General features: G+C 54.0%; 2 protein-coding genes across 8 annotated transcripts in view; both read left to right on the top strand.

Annotated features, from left to right (window-relative positions):
* Positions 1-773: 773 nt before the first annotated feature.
* LOC114049691 (disintegrin and metalloproteinase domain-containing protein 15-like) lies at positions 774-12,229 on the top strand. Of its 6 annotated transcripts, none has more exons than XM_027871022.1 (24): positions 774-890; positions 2,214-2,314; positions 3,207-3,283; positions 3,472-3,550; positions 3,736-3,812; positions 3,894-4,077; positions 4,331-4,396; positions 4,481-4,549; positions 4,643-4,812; positions 4,923-5,007; positions 6,366-6,514; positions 6,628-6,802; positions 7,038-7,130; positions 7,278-7,582; positions 7,731-7,926; positions 8,104-8,181; positions 8,707-8,821; positions 9,113-9,251; positions 9,425-9,484; positions 9,693-9,777; positions 10,514-10,585; positions 11,015-11,086; positions 11,320-11,441; positions 11,542-12,229. In XM_027871022.1, exons 1-24 carry the CDS (start codon positions 812-814, stop codon positions 11,588-11,590), a joined length of 2,697 nt encoding a protein of 898 aa, XP_027726823.1. In that variant the 5' UTR covers positions 774-811; the 3' UTR covers positions 11,591-12,229. The 6 variants fall into 6 exon arrangements, 5 of the variants coding, with proteins under 5 accessions (XP_027726823.1, XP_027726822.1, XP_027726824.1 ...); XM_027871021.1 differs by having other exon boundaries at positions 2,196-2,314; XR_003569898.1 differs by lacking the exons at positions 10,514-10,585; positions 11,015-11,086; positions 11,542-12,229 and adding an exon at positions 9,896-10,132 and having other exon boundaries at positions 2,196-2,314; positions 11,320-11,349.
* Positions 12,230-13,004: 775 nt separating this feature from the next.
* The window catches only part of EFNA4 (ephrin A4), a 21,740-nt gene continuing 16,578 nt past the window's right edge, over positions 13,005-18,166 (top strand). Inside the window, exons 1-5 of one of the 2 annotated variants that reach the window (XM_027871028.1) lie at positions 13,005-13,188; positions 14,529-14,824; positions 15,286-15,360; positions 15,536-15,595; positions 16,206-17,027. In XM_027871028.1, coding sequence (XP_027726829.1) covers positions 13,076-13,188; positions 14,529-14,824; positions 15,286-15,360; positions 15,536-15,595; positions 16,206-16,324 — 663 coding nt within the window. In that variant the 5' untranslated portion in view covers positions 13,005-13,075 and the 3' untranslated portion in view covers positions 16,325-17,027. Of the gene's footprint in view, positions 13,189-14,528; positions 14,825-15,285; positions 15,361-15,535; positions 15,596-16,205; positions 17,028-18,166 lie in introns of those variants that run through there. The other variant, XM_027871029.1, reaches the window with a different exon arrangement.

Raw genomic sequence — 18,166 nt, 5'->3', positions numbered from 1 at the left:
CCCTCGTGTGTGCGCCCCATTCCCCACGTGCCCAGCTCGGCCCTGCCCTGCCCCGCCTTGCCCTGCCCTGTCTTCTCTCCCAAACTCCGTTCAATAAAGATGCCTTCTTGCAAAGTGGGTTTGGTCAAATCGAGGACAACCGGGGGAAGGAAAGGTCGTCTGGGCACCCTAGGCGCCGCCTAACCGGTCCCGACCCCTTGGGGCTGCTCCAGCTGACCCCACCCAGGCTGCGCTGGATTAGGGAGCCACGGTGGGGACAGCGGGACTCAGGGAAGCACAGACACACGGATTAGGGACACCCAGGCCAGAAGAAGGGAGCGGTGCCCCAGCCGGTCAGACCGGGAAGCAACTCCGGGTCACGCCCCCGGGATCGCCCACTGCTGGGGTAGGGGGAAGAGGGTTGGCCGGGAAGGCCACTGGCCAGGGACCTGGCAGAGGGGGCGGGGCCAAGGCGGGATCTAGGCCACGGTCTCGGCTAGGGGTGGGGCTGATGCCCTGGGGCGGGGCCTTAGCTAGGATCAGAACTGTGAGCTGGGACCGAAGGGGGCGGGGCCTCTGCTGGGCTCAGGAGCTGGACCCCGCCCGAGGAGGCGGAGCTGGCTCTGTGGGCAGGGCTCGGATTGGGGTCGGAGCTGGGAGCGCCCGTCGAGGGGGCGTGGCCAAGTCCGGGGGCGGGGCCGGGCCTGGGAGAGGCACTGGGCGGCCTCGGCCGAGAGACCTCAGCAGAGCCGGCGCCTCTGCTGCCGCTGCCGCTGCCGCTGCCTCACTGCCCCAGCACCTGCTGCCCTCGCCCGGCCCGGGCACCGCTGCCATGCGGCTGGCGCTGCTCTGGGCACTGGGGCTCCTGGGTGCCGGGAGTCCTATGCCCTCGGGGTCCCTCTTGGACACAGGTGAGACCCAGCGTGGGGAGCCCTTGGAAAGGAAACTTGGGGCGACGGGACCCGGAGGTGCGGGGTGCGCAGGGAGCCTAGGGTAGCCAAGGAGGCCGTGAGACAACTCCCAGCAGGAGCCCATCCCAGCCTGCATCCCTTGCCCTGAAGGCCCGGGACGAGGCTGGCGGGGATATTGACACACAGATCGGAGCTCAGCGTGGGGAGAAGGAAAGCGAAGGGTGACACAACAGCCTCCAAAGGCTGATGCTGATGGCTATGACCCCAGATTCCTCCTCCACCTCCATCCCTGATTGGGCCATGGCCCCAGGTGCCAGGCACAGATTCCATACATCCCCAGTTCTTTCCTGTCTGGGATCGCAGGGATGAAAGTCATCATTCACCTACCTACCTCCCCTCTCCAAGACAAGACAGACGGGTCCCCCCACCCCCCACTAGGGACAAGTTGGCCATACTGCCCAGGACCAGGGTCAGTAGTCATCTAAGGGGCGAAAGTGTTTGCAAGTTGGGCCTGGAGCGGGGGTGGCGTGGCTGGACTCTCAAGCTCTGGAGACAAGGGGAGTGGGTGTCCAGGTGTCAGAATGCATATGCCACCAAAGTTTAGGGAACCAGGAGGGGGAGCAACTGGAGGAGTATGGAGGGAGGACTTGATGCCTCTTAGAACTTTCACTTCCTATTCAATGTCTTGGATTGGAGTTGGGTGGGGGGAGACTACCGAGGGGGTGGAGTGTCCGGAGGAGAGAGGTCCATTGTGTATGGGGGTGTGTGAGGAGGAAACCAAGACTGTAGCTTCATCGGGTGTGCCTGCTGTGGGCATGAGGGGGGTGTTTGGGGAAGAGGTGGGAGTGTTTGTTCTGCCGCCCAGAGATGGGTGTTTCCCTCCAAGATGCCACAGGGGAAAGAGAGAGGGAGGGGAGGTGGGCACCAGGCCACCCTGGTGGCTATAGACCATTGCCTGGGAGAAGGGGGAGGTGCCTGTTTGACTCAATGAGAGTGTTCCTTCTAGGGAAGGGGGATGGGACTATGGCAATTAGGAGGGGAATGGAAGATGGGGGGAAGAGAGAAAAAAGGCAAAGACTATGACAGGAACTCCTTGAGGAGGTAATGGAGGGGGAGAGATCATGGAGGACCACCCCAGTCTTTACTTTTTGTATGTCCCAACATGCTTTGGGAGTCCCCCTTCCCTATACAGGGAAGGTCCTCAGAAAGAGGCATTTTAAGAACCCAGAAATAGGGGGTGCTGACAAGAACACCAGTGGTCCCTAAACCTTAGGGCCTAGAGCTTTCTTTGCTTCCACTTTGGAGGGCTATTTGGTGTTACAGGTCAAACGGGGGAGCCACTACCAGAAGGGCTGCCTAGAGGATACCCAGAGCTGCAGGTTTTTTGGGGCAACTTCACCCTCAGTCTCTCAGAAGCACTCCAGGTAAAGTGTTCCCCTGTCCTCTCTTTTTCTACCTGCCCTTCTTAGAACTTGGGTTGTGTTATACTAGCCTGTATTCCTTCTCTGTGCAAATAGTATAATGGATTTTTCCTATTAGATTTGGAATCAGGAGACTCTTGCATTTGAATCCCTAATTTGATTCTTAATAGCTGTGTGACCCTAGGCAATTCACTTAACCTCTCTGAGCCTCAGTTTCCCCACCTGGGAAATGAAGATAATAAAATTACACTACTTACCTCATAGTTGTCAGAAGGAAAACATGTCATGAAGCTGAAATTTATTATTTGATTATTATTTCTGCCCACCCCCTTTGAAATTTCCTGCCTGAGTCCTTCATCTCTTCCCTAATGATCAATTTTCACTTAAGGATACTTCTATGCCCCTCCCTTCCACTAATGAAACAGATCTGCTTGCTTCCCCCCACCCCAGCCCTAACACTCCTCTACTAGGATTCTAACTCAAATTTATGTTCTCATTCACTCGGAACCTCTGCCCTCATGCCCCCATCCTCGATGGGACTGTCCAGGACCCTGGGGGAAACTTAAAGAGGAGGGGCTTCTCACTGCACCCCCCACCCCAAAGCTGAGTCAGAGGAAGGGCTGGGGCCGGGAATGGGTCCTCCTTACCATTTCCTTTTTGGACAGGAAGCCGAGAAGGGGGCGGCTGAGACACCTCCTTTGACCCTCACATGCCCCCCCCTAAACAATGATCCCAGCCAGGTGGGGCTTCCTGATCTTTCCCTTGAGACTTCCCTGCCCCCATCCTCATGATCTAACCTTCAGGACTCCCCTGAGAGCCTGAGTCTTTCTGGTTTTTGGAGGGTTGATGAGCATAGCAGCGAGTGCTAGGTGGGTGATAGTATCTTCCCCTACAGGGCAGGCTCCCCCAGAAATTACAGATCAAGCTAGAGCTGGAGGGTAAGAGCCACATCTTGGAGCTACAACAGAATGGGTGAGTGCACTGGAGGGTCCTAGACAGGCAATGCTTATGGCGTTTAGCACTGCAAAGGTTAACAGCTCCCTAGCCCAGGGATTTGTGTAGATGTCTCTACCTTGTTACAGCCATTAGCAGCTAGGCTGGTCACTTCTGGCCAGTAGAAGGGACGATTGACTCTGTCTTTTCTTTACTCTGGTCTGTAGGGAGCTGGTCCCAGACACCCCAACCCTTGTGTGGTACCAGCCTGACGGCACCCAGGTGGTAAATAAGGGAGACACTCTGGTGAGTTAGACCCTAATGTGCCAAGGTTTGTTGACTATTCAGGGAGTGAATGGATCTCTAAGACTAAATTTCCCTGGGGAAGAAGTGGAAAGAGGGTGCCTTATCTGTGTCAACAGTGTGGACTTTTGTGAGTGCCCTTAGTGGCTTTCTCTCAGATTCTCATTAGGTTTGTTTCTCTGCTGCAGAAGAATTGTTGCTACCAAGGGACAGTACAGGACCACCCAGATTCCTGGGTCTCTGTTTGCACTTGCTCTGGACTCAGGTAGAATGGCAGGTGTGGGGAGAGAGGGCAAGTGGGCTTGAGGAACTGACATGGCATCCTGAATTCCTATTCTCTCCCTAGGGGGCTAGTTGTCCTATCCCCAGAGAAAGTATATACCTTAGATCCCGGACCATGGGGACTTACCCATATCTCCAAGATAGAAGATATTCACCTGACAGGAGGCACCTGTGCCCTGAACTCAGGACCCTATGTGTTCACCCAGGCACAGTCAGAGCTCAGGCTGGGACTACATCATCTATATCGGGTAAGATTTAAATAGAAGTGGGGGAACCTAGGTAGCAAAGTAGATAGAGCATCGGCCCTGAAGTCAGGAGGACCTGAGTTCAAATCCAGCCTCAGACTTACTAGCTGTGTGACCCTGGGCAAGTCACTTAACCCCAATTGCCTAAAAAAAGATTTAAATAGAAGTTAGACATCCAAGTGCTTATTGAATTGAATTAGAATAGTGACCATCATTGACCCTACTTTTTTGCCTCCTCTCCCTCCCTGCTACCCAGAGTAAACGGGATGTGGTGTCAGAGACAAAGTTTGTGGAGCTGGTGATTGTGGCTGACCATGAGGAGGTGAGGAAGTCAGCATCTGGTGCCTGTTATGTCCATCCTGCAGTGTCTCCCATGGTCTCTCATATCTTCTTCCTTCTTCAACAGGCGCAGAGATACCCAGACCTCCACCAACTACAGACCCGTATGCTAGAAGTGGCTAACCAGGTGGATGCGGTGAGTTTCCAAGGAGGGTGGGCAGGATGAGCATAGTACCTGCTATCCAAAGCACAGGACAGCAGAGAAGGTCTGACTGTTCTTCTCGATTAGTTCTTTAGGCCTCTGAATGTACGGGTGGCACTGGTGGGTGTGGAGGTCTGGAACCAGAAGGACATGATCACAATGGACAGAGATGCGGGCATCACACTGGAAAACTTCCTCCACTGGCGTCAGGCAGAGCTGCTCCCTCGGCTGCCGCATGACAGTGCCCAGCTAGTCACGTAAGGGCCCTTCTCCTTCGACCATTATTCTGCCCCCGCCCCTCCTACCAGGGTGTGACTGCTTCATGCCCTTGGAGGGTCCCAACCTTGAGCCCCCTCCCTCCCCTTAGGACCAGCCTGTTTCTGAACTCTGCAGTGGGCATGGCAGTACAGAACTCCATCTGCTCTCCAAGCCTCTCAGGGGGTGTGAATGTGGTAAGTTTTCCTGGATCTCTTTCTGGCCCTTCTCCCTCCTTCCACTTTGTTGCCCCCTCCCCCGAGCCATTCTATTCAGTCTGGCCTCACTTGGTACCTTTTACTAGAAGTATGGTACTGTATAAAGAAAACTGATTCTGCAGTCACAGGACCTGGGTTCAGATCTCCTCTCTGATATTCACCAGACATGGCCTTGGACAAATAATCTCACTTCTTTGGGCCTTAATTTCCTTATTTGTAAGCTGAAGAGTTTGGACTGAAGGGGTTGGCAAACTACAATCCATCTCTTTTTGTACAGAAGTGGTTTTTACATTTTTAAATAAAGTTTTATTGTATTTAAAAATGAAAAAAAAATTCCTCATTCATGGCTTTACAAAAATAGGCTGCAGGCCACAGGGCATAATGATAATAATAATAATAATAATAATGAAAGCCAACATTTATATAGCGCTCTCTATATGCCAGGCACTGTGCTAAATATTTTTTCAATTATTATCTCATTTGAGTCTCACAACAACCCTGGGAAGTAGGTATTATAATTACCGCCTCCCTCAGAAAACTGAGGCAAACAGGTTCAATGATTAGCCCAGGGTCACCCAACTAATATCTGAGGTCAGATTTGAACTCAGGTCTTCCTGACTTCACGCCCAGCACTCTATCCACTGGACCAACTGGTAGTTTGCTGAATCTTGGACTAGATGGTTTCTTAGATCCCTTTTAGTGCTGGACCTCTGTATGATATGCTCTCCATGCCCTCTGATGGGCACAGTTGGGATGCCATGGGGATAGAGGGGAAGTATAAGATAATGGGACCTGTCTTCATGGATCTTGTGGTCCATTTGGGGAACCAGAGAGAAAACTGAATGAGATAGAATGGTGTGGGGGACAGACCACAGTACCAAGTCAGAAGTTCTGGATGCAAGTGAAACCTCTGTCAGATATTGGACTGTGTGACCTTGGACAAATGATTTCCCTTCACTGGACTTCATTTCCCTCCTTTGTAAAGAGGGGTGCATCCAACTAGCTGATCTCTGTGACGCCTTCCAACTATAATGTATGATATGCCAATCCTGACGCTCTGTGGTCTAAGGTCCCTTCCAGCTCTGACATTCTAAAACCCACCCCCAAATGGACTGGTCAGACAGACTGGTCAGACATAGGAGTCAAAGGAGAGAAGGGAACACTACATGTGAGAAGGCTTTCAGGAGAAGGTGGGACAGGAGCGGTTTTCTCTCCCAAAGACTTCTTCCACCTACGGCTAAGTGAACAATGAATCAACATTTCAGAGTGTTCCCTTCTTACCTCCTTACCTTGAGCTTATGAGTTCACCTGTCTAGCCTGACTCCTTCTTCCCCTAGGATCACTCAGTGAGTATTCTGGGTGTGGCATCCACAATGGCCCATGAGCTGGGGCACAGCCTAGGTCTGGCACATGACCCCCCAGGAGGCAACTGCCCATGCCCAGGCCAGCCTCCTGCCAAGAGCTGTATCATGGAGGCTGCCACAGCGTGAGTGACACCCCTCTCTCCAAACCAAGGAATGAGGAAGGGCCTGGGTGAGGGGAATGGGCTGGAGGAAAGGGCTTCCTTTCAGCATGGTCCCCTTTTCCCCCCATCCTCAGGTTCCTGCCTGGTCTGAGTTTTAGCAGCTGCAGCAAAGAAGCTTTGGAAAAGGCTCTTCTGAGGGGAGCAGGCGGCTGCCTCTTTTCTCGGCCACCTCGGCTGGCCCCTCGCCCTCCTCGATGTGGGAATCTATTTGTGGAGCCTGGCGAGCAGTGTGACTGTGGCTTCTGGGAGGTGAGGAGCTCCCACTCTTCCTTCCCTACCTGGGACTCCTCCATTACCACTCCTTGACCTGAGCCTCTCAGAGCATTATCTTCTAATTCTCTGTCCTTTGATTCTGACCCTGGTATTTGTCTCCCCTGCACCCTGAGCCCTCTGTCCCTCAATTTCAAGTTTACCTCTCCATCCTCCTCATTTGTGCTCTTTCTCTCCCTCTCTCCCTCTCTGTCTCTCTCCGTTCCATGGCCAGGAGTGTTCTGATCCCTGCTGTAATGCCTCCAGCTGCCAGCTGATGCCCGGGGCTCAATGTGCTTCAGATGGTCTCTGTTGTCAAGATTGCCAGGTATGGGCAAAAGGCTGAAGTAGATAGGATGCTCCAAGTGTGACTTGGGTCGGAGTGGTAGCAATGGTGATCTGGGTGACAGATGACGGAGAAATGGCATCAGAGTGGAAGTGTCTGTCTTCTGACCGATGCCCTCTCTCCCCACAGTTGCGCCCAGTGGGATGGTTGTGCCGCCCCGCTCGGGGGGACTGTGACCTGCCAGAGTTCTGCTCAGGGGATGGCGCCCAGTGTCCCTCAGATGTTAGCCTAGGGGATGGTGAGCCCTGTGCAGGGGGCAAAGCTATCTGTGCTGCTGGGCACTGTGCCTCTTATGTGGCCCAGTGCCAGGCACTCTGGGGTCCTGGTGCCCGCCCTGCAACCCCTCTCTGTCTCCAAGCTGCCAACACACGAGGAGATAGCTTTGGGAACTGTGGGAAACAGTACAATGGCAATTATGTGCCATGTACCCCTAGGTGAGTGAGTACTCCCCCACCCCAGCCCTGGCCCCTGCTCCCTCATCTCTCCTTCCTGACCCTTTGACCTCTGGTCATCCCTTCCCCTCTTCACCCTATGATTCCCAGTTCCCTTCCTTCCCCTGACTTTCTAGCCCCTCCCTCATAGAGATGCCAGCTGTGGGCAACTCCAGTGCCAAGGTGGTAGCGTCCACCCCCTATTGGGCACTGCTCAGGATATGCTCACAGAGACCGTCGAGGCCAACGGAACACGTCAGACCTGCCGATGGACACATCTTGACCTGGGTAGTGATGTGGCCCAGCCCTTTATGGCCCTGATGGGCACTACTTGTGCTCCTGGCCAGGTGAGTGAGCCAGACATTCCTGCTCAGGCATAGGTTAGACCAGATGGCCTTTGAAGTCACTTTCAATGCTGAGAGTCTATGAAATGTTAAAGGGAGCTAGCAGCACTTGTGGGCCCTAAGGCCCAGAGTGTAGAACACTGACTAATCTGTGTCTCCCTCCTTCTCCATCCCTGGCAGGTCTGCATTGATCAGCGGTGCCAGCCGGTGGAGCTTTTGGGGGCAGAGAAGTGTCGGAGCAAGTGCCATGGGCATGGGGTGAGCGGAGGATAGGGGGGTATTACTGGAACCCTGACCCCCAAGAACAGACTGTGGGGCGAATTTAAGGGGATTGTGGAGGTGGCAGACCTGGGTTCTCTAGCTCTGTGCACCCTCGCTCCTGCAAATCCCTCTTTGCTTGACCTCCACAAAACTCCTGATGGTTTGTTTTGACATTTTCATGTTTGCTGAAGCTGGAATAACATTGGGGAAACTGCTTCCTAGGTGCCCTTCCTGTCTCAAGCACCTTCAGAGGCAGCTAGGTAGAACTGTGGATAGAGCACTGGGCATGAAGCAAGGAAGACCTGAGTTCAAATCCTACCTCAGAAACTTATTAGCTATGTGACCCTGGGCAAGTCACTTAACCTCTCAGTTTCTTTAACTGTAAAATGCTGATAATAATAGCACCTACTTCCTAGGGTTCTTGTGTGAGGATGAAATGAGGTAATATTTGTAAAGTGCTTGGCACACTGAGTTGCTTAATACATGCTTATTTCCTTCCTTCCTTTGCTCTTTCTTCTTCAGGTCTGCAATAGCAATGGACATTGCCACTGTGATCAGGGCTGGGCACCTCCTGATTGCTTGAACCAAGGCTTTGGGGGCAGTGTGGACAGCGGGGCCCTCGGCCAGCAGCCCAAAGGTACTCACTGGAAATGGGGTCCAGGAGGGGAAGGGAAGGGCAATGTACCTAAAAGAGACTGATTGCTTGGCCCAGGTTCTAGATTCCCAGGATGTCAAAGCTAGTAGGAACCTTAGAGATCATCTGTTTGAATTCTCCCATTTTATAGATGAAGAAGTTGAGTGAGGCCTAGAAAGGTTAAGGGTACCCCTAGCTAGTTAATAGTGGCCACTTCTACCGCCATCCCCTTTTTCTGACCTATTGACCTCTGATCTCCATTCTTCTTCCTGGGTCTGACCTCACGTCCTACAGCAAATGGTGGCCTGACTACAGGATTACTCCTCAGCCTCCTCCTTCTGGCACTGCTGATGCTTCTTGGAGCTTGCTATTGGCACCGTATCCATCTACGCCGGAGACTCTGCCAGTTTAAGGGGACCAGTAACCAGTATAGGTATCAGACCTATAGCTCCCAGTAAGACCTTTGGCCCTGAGCCTTCCCACCCCCCTCCTTGTCCCTTGTACCACCTTTAACCTCCTGCCTTCATCATTCCCCTACCCACACTGACCCAGCTCCCATCCTCCTCAAACATCTCCCCTTAATTCCCTTCCCCCTAACTTCTGCAGGGACACTGCTGTGGCTCAGGTTCGATTTCTCCATGGGGGTGTCTGTGCCAATGGTTACAGGTAAGCAGGGCCAGTTCCTCACAACCAGACTGAATAGTCCCTGTCTCAGGCTGCTCTTTCTCCACCCCTTGGTCACAGGATGTTCCCTACACACCCTTCTTTGGTCTCTAAGGGTTTCACAAAAGGTTAACCTTCTCAAGCAGTTATATCTGGTACTGGGAGGGTAGATAACAGGGTCTGAATCATCCTTCCCCTTCACCTACCCCAGGACATCCCCATCTGGTCCCCCTGAGAGGCCAGGTCCACCTCAGAGGACTCAGGCAACAGAACTCCAGCTGATGCCCAGCACCAAGGTGAGCTCCTGGTACCTGTCAAGGGAAGGGGCAGGGACATTTGTCTACTCAGCCATAAGTCCAGCTGGGTTACCCTCCCCTCCGTGATCCTCAAGGGGATTCTTAGTGCCTATTTCAGCAGGTTCTGGATGGTCTGAGAGTGGCTGACACTGCCCTGATGCCAAATTGCCAGCTCCAAGGAGGTTGAGGAGTCATATCCTACCCGGGGTGGGAAACCTAAGATGGGTGACCAATGGAAGTGTTGTTTGGCACAACTCGTTAATTGAGATGAGGGGGTTGTGCCTGCTACTCATTGGCACTTCAGTGATGCCACCCTGGATCTGGAAGCCCAGATGCCCTCTGACTGCAGGATTGGGTAAAAGAAATTGGCACTGCTTGGGGCCCCATGTGCACAGGACAAACATCAGAGGGACTGAAAAGTGCTCCTGGATCCCAGGGTGCACTAGAATGGATATTCTCTAGTGACTGTATGAAGTGGGGAGGGGGGGGGTTGGTTTGCATGCCCACAGCCTGGCACCCCCCCATTCTTGAATGCGGCTGAGTAACTGCATGATGCCCCTGCTGTCCTAAGGTCCTGACTGCCCCACCACTGGAGACTAAACCCACTTATTTTTACCACACCCCTCAGTGTCTCTGACTGTAACTCTGATCCTCCCCTCCACCACTGTTCTCTTCTTCCACCACCCCTCTTTGTCCTCTGTCTGTGCTCCCTCTGCTTCTCCTGCTTTTTCCGCAGTCTGGTGCTCTTGGTCACCCTGATCCCCCCTCCCGGCCGCTCCCGCCGGACCCTGTGCCCAAGAGACTACAGGTAAATCTGAGCAAGGGGCAAAGCCCACCTACATGAGGAACTAGGATGGAGAAAGAAAATACCTACCCCTGCCCCTCCCAGCTATGACTTTGGGTGGGAAAGGGTACCCCTCTGTGCCCCACAGGGTTTCTAATTTGGTCTGTATCTCCACCTGGTGGTATATTGTGGCACTACAGCCTACCTGCCCTCAAATTATTTAATTACTCCCCCTTTTCTCTTTCTCCCACTACTCCAGCACCCGAAATCCCTGGTGCCAAACTGTGCCCCACATATATTCTTATCCTTGCGCATGTACCCATCCCAGCCTAAGAGTGCATGTTAGCATGGAACCCTATTAAGAAGAGCCTCTGAATGCCATACTCCCACAACCAGCGCATGCCCATTACCCCCACTGGCTTCTTCCTCACTGGCACTGCTCTCTCTGTCCAGGCTGCACTGACTGATCGACCCAACCCCCCCACCCGTCCGCTACCCGCCGACCCGGTGGTGAGGAGCCCACAGGTAACGGTGTGGGGGCGGGCATAGCCCCTCCCCCCTCCTGGGCTGCAGCACTGATGGCCTGTGGCAGTGGTTGCTGGGGCAAAGTGCCCCCTGGTGCCCCTTGGGCACAGTGCCAGGCCCCTCCCTAGCGGAGGTACCTCAGGAGGTACCGTTGGCATCAATAGGTTTGTTTGGGGATGGTGGGTGACCTCTTGGGGCCATTTCCCTAGTAAATTCTACCTTCTCTCTGTCAGTCTCAGGGGCCTACTAAGCCCCCACCTCCAAGGAAGCCGCTGCCCTCCTACCCCCAGGGACGGCTTCTCTCAGGCGAAGGGCCCGATGAAGATAGCTCGGTGCCCCTGGTCGTGCCCTCCAGGTAGGTGAGGGGAGGGGTTGAGGATGAAGATGAAGGAAATGGCCCTTTGGTGGAAGGATGTCCACACTCTCCCCTTTTTCTTCTGCCACTTTATCCCAAGACCTGCGCCTCCGCCCCCAACGGCTTCTGGGGCAGCTGTACGCGTCTGACTTCATCCTGGGACAGTGAGATCACCGAGAAGTCACTGCTGGTCCCATTTCCCCGACATCTAACCTGAGGAGCCTGTGGAAGTGAAGCCTGCCTGCTCTGCTAGGACTGAGGAGCCTCGAGCAAAAGCCGAGGACCAGCATTCTCATGGCACTATTGGAGTTCCTGAAGGCGAAGCATGAGATGGAACCCCCGCACTGTTGACTCTGGGATGGGGGGGGCAGGGAGAGGGACCAGGTGTGGAGGGAATGGGAGTGGGCCCGGCGCTGCTTGGACTCGGCTTCAATAAACTGAGACCTGGAAGCGCCTTCCTCCCTCCGAGCCTCTGTCTGCTCTGAGAAGCCTGGGCTCACCCCCTCTGCTGTCCAGGACTGGGGAACTTGGAGGTTCCCGTTCCGGCCGCCAGAGGACGATGCTGCCCCGGCCGGAGAATGGCTCCGGGAGAAGGCGGGGCAAGGGGGGGAAAAGAAGCTGGGTTTCTTCGCTTGCCTGCACCTGTCGGAGGTGGAATTCGGACGCCAGGATCGGCGATCTGCCTCAACACAGCCTGTGTGGGCTTGAAGACTTGGACTGATCCTTCAGCCCTTTTCTTGTCCCTCACCATTGTATGATTGGGAATTATATCGCAATATAACTATTAATTATTGTTGCCCTGAGGCTCGCACCAGGGGCTGTTATGATGCCCTGGTGATGGCCTAAGGTGCCTGCACTGTTCCCGCTCGGTTGACATACCCCAACTAGAGGTCTGCGGAGGGCCTAGGGAGAGGCTGCAGGGTTCTCAGAAGCCTGGAGGTGGGGCCGGGCGAGGTGAGGCGGCTCCCACGGTCCCGGGGCAGCGCACCTGCCTCCCCCTTTCCTCCCGCCCTTCTCGAGGGCTCGTGAACAAAGGTGCTTTGTACTGTGCCGCTGACACCTCCTCATTACACCGAAGTCCAGACTGGGGCAACTGCCTCCCCCACCCCCCAGCCCGCACCTTCCTGCCCTGGGTAAGGGTGGTGGTGGAGATAGATCAGATGCTACCTTGGGTCGTACTGGCTCCACTCGGAGCCCAGCAAAGAAGGAGGGGTGTGGGTGATGAGCTAAGGGCGCGAGCTGGGATCCCGACGGAGCTGGAAGCCTTGATTCTTGTTCTATCCTTCTTTTCCCTCTGGGCAATGGGGACGTGCCCAGACCCCCACCCCACATAAACACACACACACACACACACACGAAGCTGTAAAGCTCAACCTTAGTTGGGGGCGTGTCGGGGAGCCTGAGGCTAGTAAAGGGTTAACTCGGAGTTGGTCGGATTAGGTGGAGCCGCTTCCCCATTGGTGGAAAGTTATCCGGGGCGTGGCCTCTCATTCTATTCTGCTCCCCCCTCCCCGTCATTCCCCCCTCCCCCGTATCCTCCCCCCCACCCCCCAACCCCGGTCTACTTTGTACCTTCCTCGCCCTGACTCCGGAGCCCGGCCAAGCCGAGCCGGGCCAGACCAGACCCGGGGGCGATGCGGCTTCTGCCTCTGTTGCGGACAGTCCTCTGGGCCTCGCTCCTCGGGTCCCCGCTCCGGGGGGGGTCCGGCCTCCGCCACGCCGTCTATTGGAACTCCAGTAACCCCAGGTAGCCGGAACAAACTGGGCTTAGCCAAGCCGGGCCAGCTCGCCTTTGGGACATGGCGTGCACTCTCCATTCCCTCCCTTCGAGTCCCCGCCTGGGCCGGACAGCCGCGCGCTAGGGCTCCTTTGTTTGAGCTGGTTGTGGGGGGGAGGGGCGAGGCTCGCCCCCATCACCGCTAGCACCCCCGCCCCGGTACACCCTGGCCCCCACGTGGGGAGGGGGCGGGAAGAGGTGAAGCCCTGGGGTGGGATACCGGCACAAGTTCTGGGGGGTGGAGGGGGGCCCATCTCCTAGATTCCAGGCCCCACGCCCCTTGCTAGCCCCTTAACTCGACTTCCCCCCAACCTCTCGCTGGCCCCAGAGGTTTCGATGTATGGAGAAAGAGGAAAGAGCTGGGGTGTTCAGATTATATATTGTATGTGTATGTGTGTGAAAGAATGTGCCTGTCTCTAATCCTTTTAAGTTTCTTTCTCTGCCCCCTTGTCCAACTTCGTCTCCGTCTCGAGTTATGTTTCCCTCTCTCCAATTTATTTTATCTCTGTATTTGTTTCACTGTCTGTCTCTCTTCCTATACCTCTCCAACCACACCATTCTAGCTTTTTCGTTCTCTCTGCTCTTTGTTTCTCTGGGAGAATGTCTTGCTTTTCCCCATCCTAGTATCTGTCAATGTCTAGAATTCCAAGAAGTCAACCTGGCCCAACCTAAACTGCAGCTTTGGAGTAGGTAGGAGCTTGTGAGGATTGGTTCCCACCCTTTTAAGGTTTAGGTGGCCCCAGAATAACTTGAATGGCCCAGAGGGAAGGGCAGTGGGAGGTCTGGGGTGGGGGTGGGGTACTGGTTTACCAGATGGAGCCAGACTGACAGGAAGGACAAACATCTTTGGTGGTATCTACTGGATGTCACCCCCTCCCCCATGTCAGTCACCACTGAATCTGTGGTAACTGTTTCCCTATGTTACAGTTGCAGGTCAAGGTCCAAAAGTCTGCCTCTGCCTGTCTGTGTTTTCATCTCCTATCTCTGTCTTTCCATAATTCAGTCATTGTGTGGTTTTATGCATCTGTCTCTTTCCTTTTCTGTTTCTTGCTCTGCTTTTTTTCCCCTGTGTCTGCCAAAGGGAGCTCTCTCTATGGGCAGCAGTTTGATGCTCTATTTGGGAGCCTTTAGACTGTAAGTGTATGTTCAGACATATATGGTGGGTAGTTATGTTCAAAAGGGAGATTATTAAGCCCTTTGGGAGAGGGCAGTCTGACCGTTTAGAGGTACCCCCCAGAGCTTCTCTGCTCCTTAGTTCCCATCCCCTGAGAGATTACCCTAAAGCCCTAATGCCTGATTCACGTCCACAGGTTGCTTCGAGGAGACGCGGTAGTGGAGCTGGGCCTCAACGATTATCTGGACATCTTCTGTCCACACTATGATGGCCCAGGGCCACCTGAGGGCCCTGAGACTTTTGCTCTTTTCAAGGTGGACTTGGCTGGCTATGAGACATGCCAAGCTGGGGGCACTGGAGCCTTCAAACGCTGGGAGTGCACTCGCCCCTTTGCTCCTTTTGGCCCAATCCGATTTTCAGAAAAAATCCAGCGCTTCACACCTTTCTCATTGGGCTTTGAGTTCCTGCCGGGAGAAACCTACTACTATATCTGTAAGTAAAATGGAGGGGCCATAGTGAGTAGACTGTGGGGCTTAGGGGTTGGGGAAACCAGATCTAGTAGAGATGTCCTCCTACCTCAAAGCCTGACACCATTCATGCCCAAGGAGAGGAGCCTAGAAAGGAAAAAAGGGACCTAGATTGAGTGCAATTAAGGATAGGTATCAAGAGTTTGGGAGCAGACTAAGCCCCTAAGGAAATGGTAGTGAATGGACATAGTTAAGTTGGGGGAGAAGAGGAGAGATCTAAAAGTGAAATAAAAGAAGCCGAGAGAAGGGTTCTGGATAGTTTGTGGCAAGAAGAAAAGGGGAAATTAGAGAGCAACATATCTTGGGAAGGAGACTGATAAATAGAAAGCTAAGAAAAGAGAGGGACAGGAGTGTGAGAGTCTGAAGCATTGTCAAAAAGCATGAACAAACCTTTTTTTCTCCTGCCCACCTGTTTACCTACCATAGCTGTCCCAAGCCCAACCTCAGAAAGCTCTGGCCGGTGTCTGAGACTGCAGGTGTCAGTGTGTTGCAAAGAAACCAGTAAGTGTTTTGATGGATGTTTTCCCAATTCCTGGGGAGTGGGAAATGCCACATACAGGGAGCAGGGTGTATGGGGAGTTAGGGGTGATGTTGAATGATCTCTGGGAATGAAGAAGTTTGTCTAGGAACTGGGATATTTGGAATCTGTCCCCATCTCTGGCTTCTTTTTCCCTAGCTGAAATGCCGACCACTGCACCCCCTTTTGTGCTGCGCCAAGGGAATGGGGTCTCAAGGGGTAAGTCAAAGGCATGACAGGACCTCTGGCCTCTGTTTTGGTGCACTCTAGGGCACTAGTGCCAGACTCTGGGGAGACTAGAGGGTTGGGGTATACAGGTGAAGAAGATGTGCGTTATACTCATGATTGGCTTTGAAGGATCTGCTGAATTGAATAGGAGGTTGAAGAGGTAGTAAGATGAAAATGGGTAAATGGAGGGGGAATGCATGAAGGACCTTAGAGATTATCTACAGAGTTGAAATGGACTTCAAGGCTAGAGACCAGGGTTCAAAATCTGACCCCTTACTTACTAACTGTGTGAACTGGGGTCAGTCACTTTACCACTTGAACCTCAGTTTCCTCATATCTAAAATGGGGATAACACTACTTATCTCACATAGTTGTGGGGAAACCTTTAGACCTTAAAGTGTCACATGGTGGTGTGATTTATTGTTATTGTTATAGTTTGACACCCTCGTTATATAGATAAGAAAACTGAAATAGAATCATGAAATGGCATGCTCTTAAACAAGAGGCAGAATTATAAGGGGGGGAGGAATAGGAAGGGGAGATGGGATTAAGTATGGTAGAATCAGCCCTCCAACCCTCTCCCTCTGCCTGTGTGTTACAGAGTCCTTGGGTCCAGGTGGGGGCAGCACCCCAGCATGGCAAGGAGGCCGGGCCCCAAGTCCCCTCTGCCTCCTCCTCTTGCTGCTGTTGCCACTTCTGCGCCTCCTTCGGGGACTCTAAGCTTAGTCCTGACCCCACTACACCCTTGGCCATCACCCCCAGATCGAGCCTCTCTGTGCATGCCCCTGACCACTGGCTTCAGCCTGGAGGCATGGCTCCATCTGCCTGGAAAGGGGTGAGGGGGTCACTGCTTGGGGAATAGGGAGGTATTGCAGGGTTAAAAGACTCCAGGATTGTAATGCACTGCTCTTGGTATGGAGCATTGCAGGAGTTTTCCCTCTGATCTTTGGGGGATAGGGTCAGAGTTAGCTGGAGCTATCCCCACAATTTCTGAGTGCATGGACTGATACCTGGACAAATACTGAGACTGGACCAATTCTTGGATTCACACTGAGGTGAATGCTATCGTTCATTCCCAACTGCCTGCAAGTGGCCATGGTACCCTTCTCTCTTCAGACTGGATTTTTTTTCTGGAAAATAAACCAAACTCCAATCCTGGAGAAGGGGGATGGAACACCTAGGTCCCCTGGGTGCTTCAAGACTTCTACTAGTCTGAAAGTAAGGGGATTCCCCCCCTCACCCTGGTCAACCAGCCCACTGATCCTCCAGGTACTCCCCAGGACTACCTTGTTCTCCACCTGAGAACTCTCTTGTGTCTTCTGGGAAGACGGACTTGATATGAGATTGATTTTCTTTTATTTGTATTTTTATAAGTATCTGGACTCAACCTTCAATAAACCACCCCCCTCCTTCTCATACACCACACCCTTCCGCCCTCTGGCTTCTTCCCTACTGCCAGAACCCCAGTGTCCTGGACTCCCACCTTGTCACTGGCTGACCTCCATGCCAGCTGTGCTCAAATGGTCTGTGCCAGCCCTTGGTGGGCACCCCACTGGGCCTGGATGGGATTGGTGCCAACAGCAGCTGTGGAGGTTGGCACCTCTCTCCCCTCTTCCCCCCACCTCAGCTTCCTGTGTATGTGAAGCAGGTGGAAGGGGCCACAGATGCTCTGGTACTGCTGGAGCTGTTTGGGGCACTGTCTAGGCACTAGGGAGTCACTGAGGCCTGAGCTTCCATGTGGGGAAAGATTAGGGGGCTAAAGAAAGATTATATTTCTCAAAGCCTGGGCCTAGAAAAACTAAGGTGTCCCTCCTCCTTTCCCTGAGGGCACCTGGGGCGTAGGTCTGGTCTGGAATTGTGGAGGGTAGGGTCAAATCAAAGCCTCCGACTAGCTCGGTCCCCTTTGTTCTCGGCTTTTATAGGAACACGGGGATGGAGCCGTGGTGGGAGGACCCCAGAGCTCCCCGCCCCCCAACCTGTCATTGCCCTCCAGACTAGGGGAAGATTCTGCCCATTCTCCACTTCTCTCCCACCCCCTTCTACTTTCCACCTGCCCGGGTCTCCCCAGCCCAAGGCTCTCCATCCTGGGCCTCCCCATCCCTCCTCCTCAGCCTCTTCTGGCACAGCGCCAGGCTGCTTGGCGTGGAACCCGAAATCGATAAGTGGATGTTGTGCTGATTAGCTCGGGCCTGGCTGCTGCAGCTCGAGAGAGCGTGTGAACAAGGGGCGGGGCTCGAGGATGTGGTGGGTGGAGTGGGGGGCGCCTACTGTAGACTGACAAAGTCAGAGAAATTCACATCCCGCCCGCCCCCTACCCCGCAACACAGATCTCGGTCGCCCCCCAGGTCAGACACCTGGGTCTATCCCTCCGAGAAGTAAAAGTCGGGGAGGGGGGATCGCAGAAGGAACAGCTGTCTCCCGCCTCCTCCCGGCAAGACCACTCGGCACTCACGCCGCCGCCGTAGCTCTGTGTTAATTCGATTGCTCTGTCCGGAGGCTGGGAGAATGGCACCACCAGAGCAGACACAGACACAGCCGGCCCTGCCCTCCCAGCCCCAACGC

Source organism: Vombatus ursinus, unplaced genomic scaffold (genome assembly GCF_900497805.2).
Source record: "Vombatus ursinus unplaced genomic scaffold, bare-nosed wombat genome assembly UNPS02014798.1, whole genome shotgun sequence".
In the NCBI taxonomy this organism is placed as follows: Eukaryota; Metazoa; Chordata; class Mammalia; order Diprotodontia; family Vombatidae; genus Vombatus; species Vombatus ursinus.
Note: the sequence above shows the minus strand (reverse complement) of the source record. Positions and strands in the feature narration are given on the sequence as shown.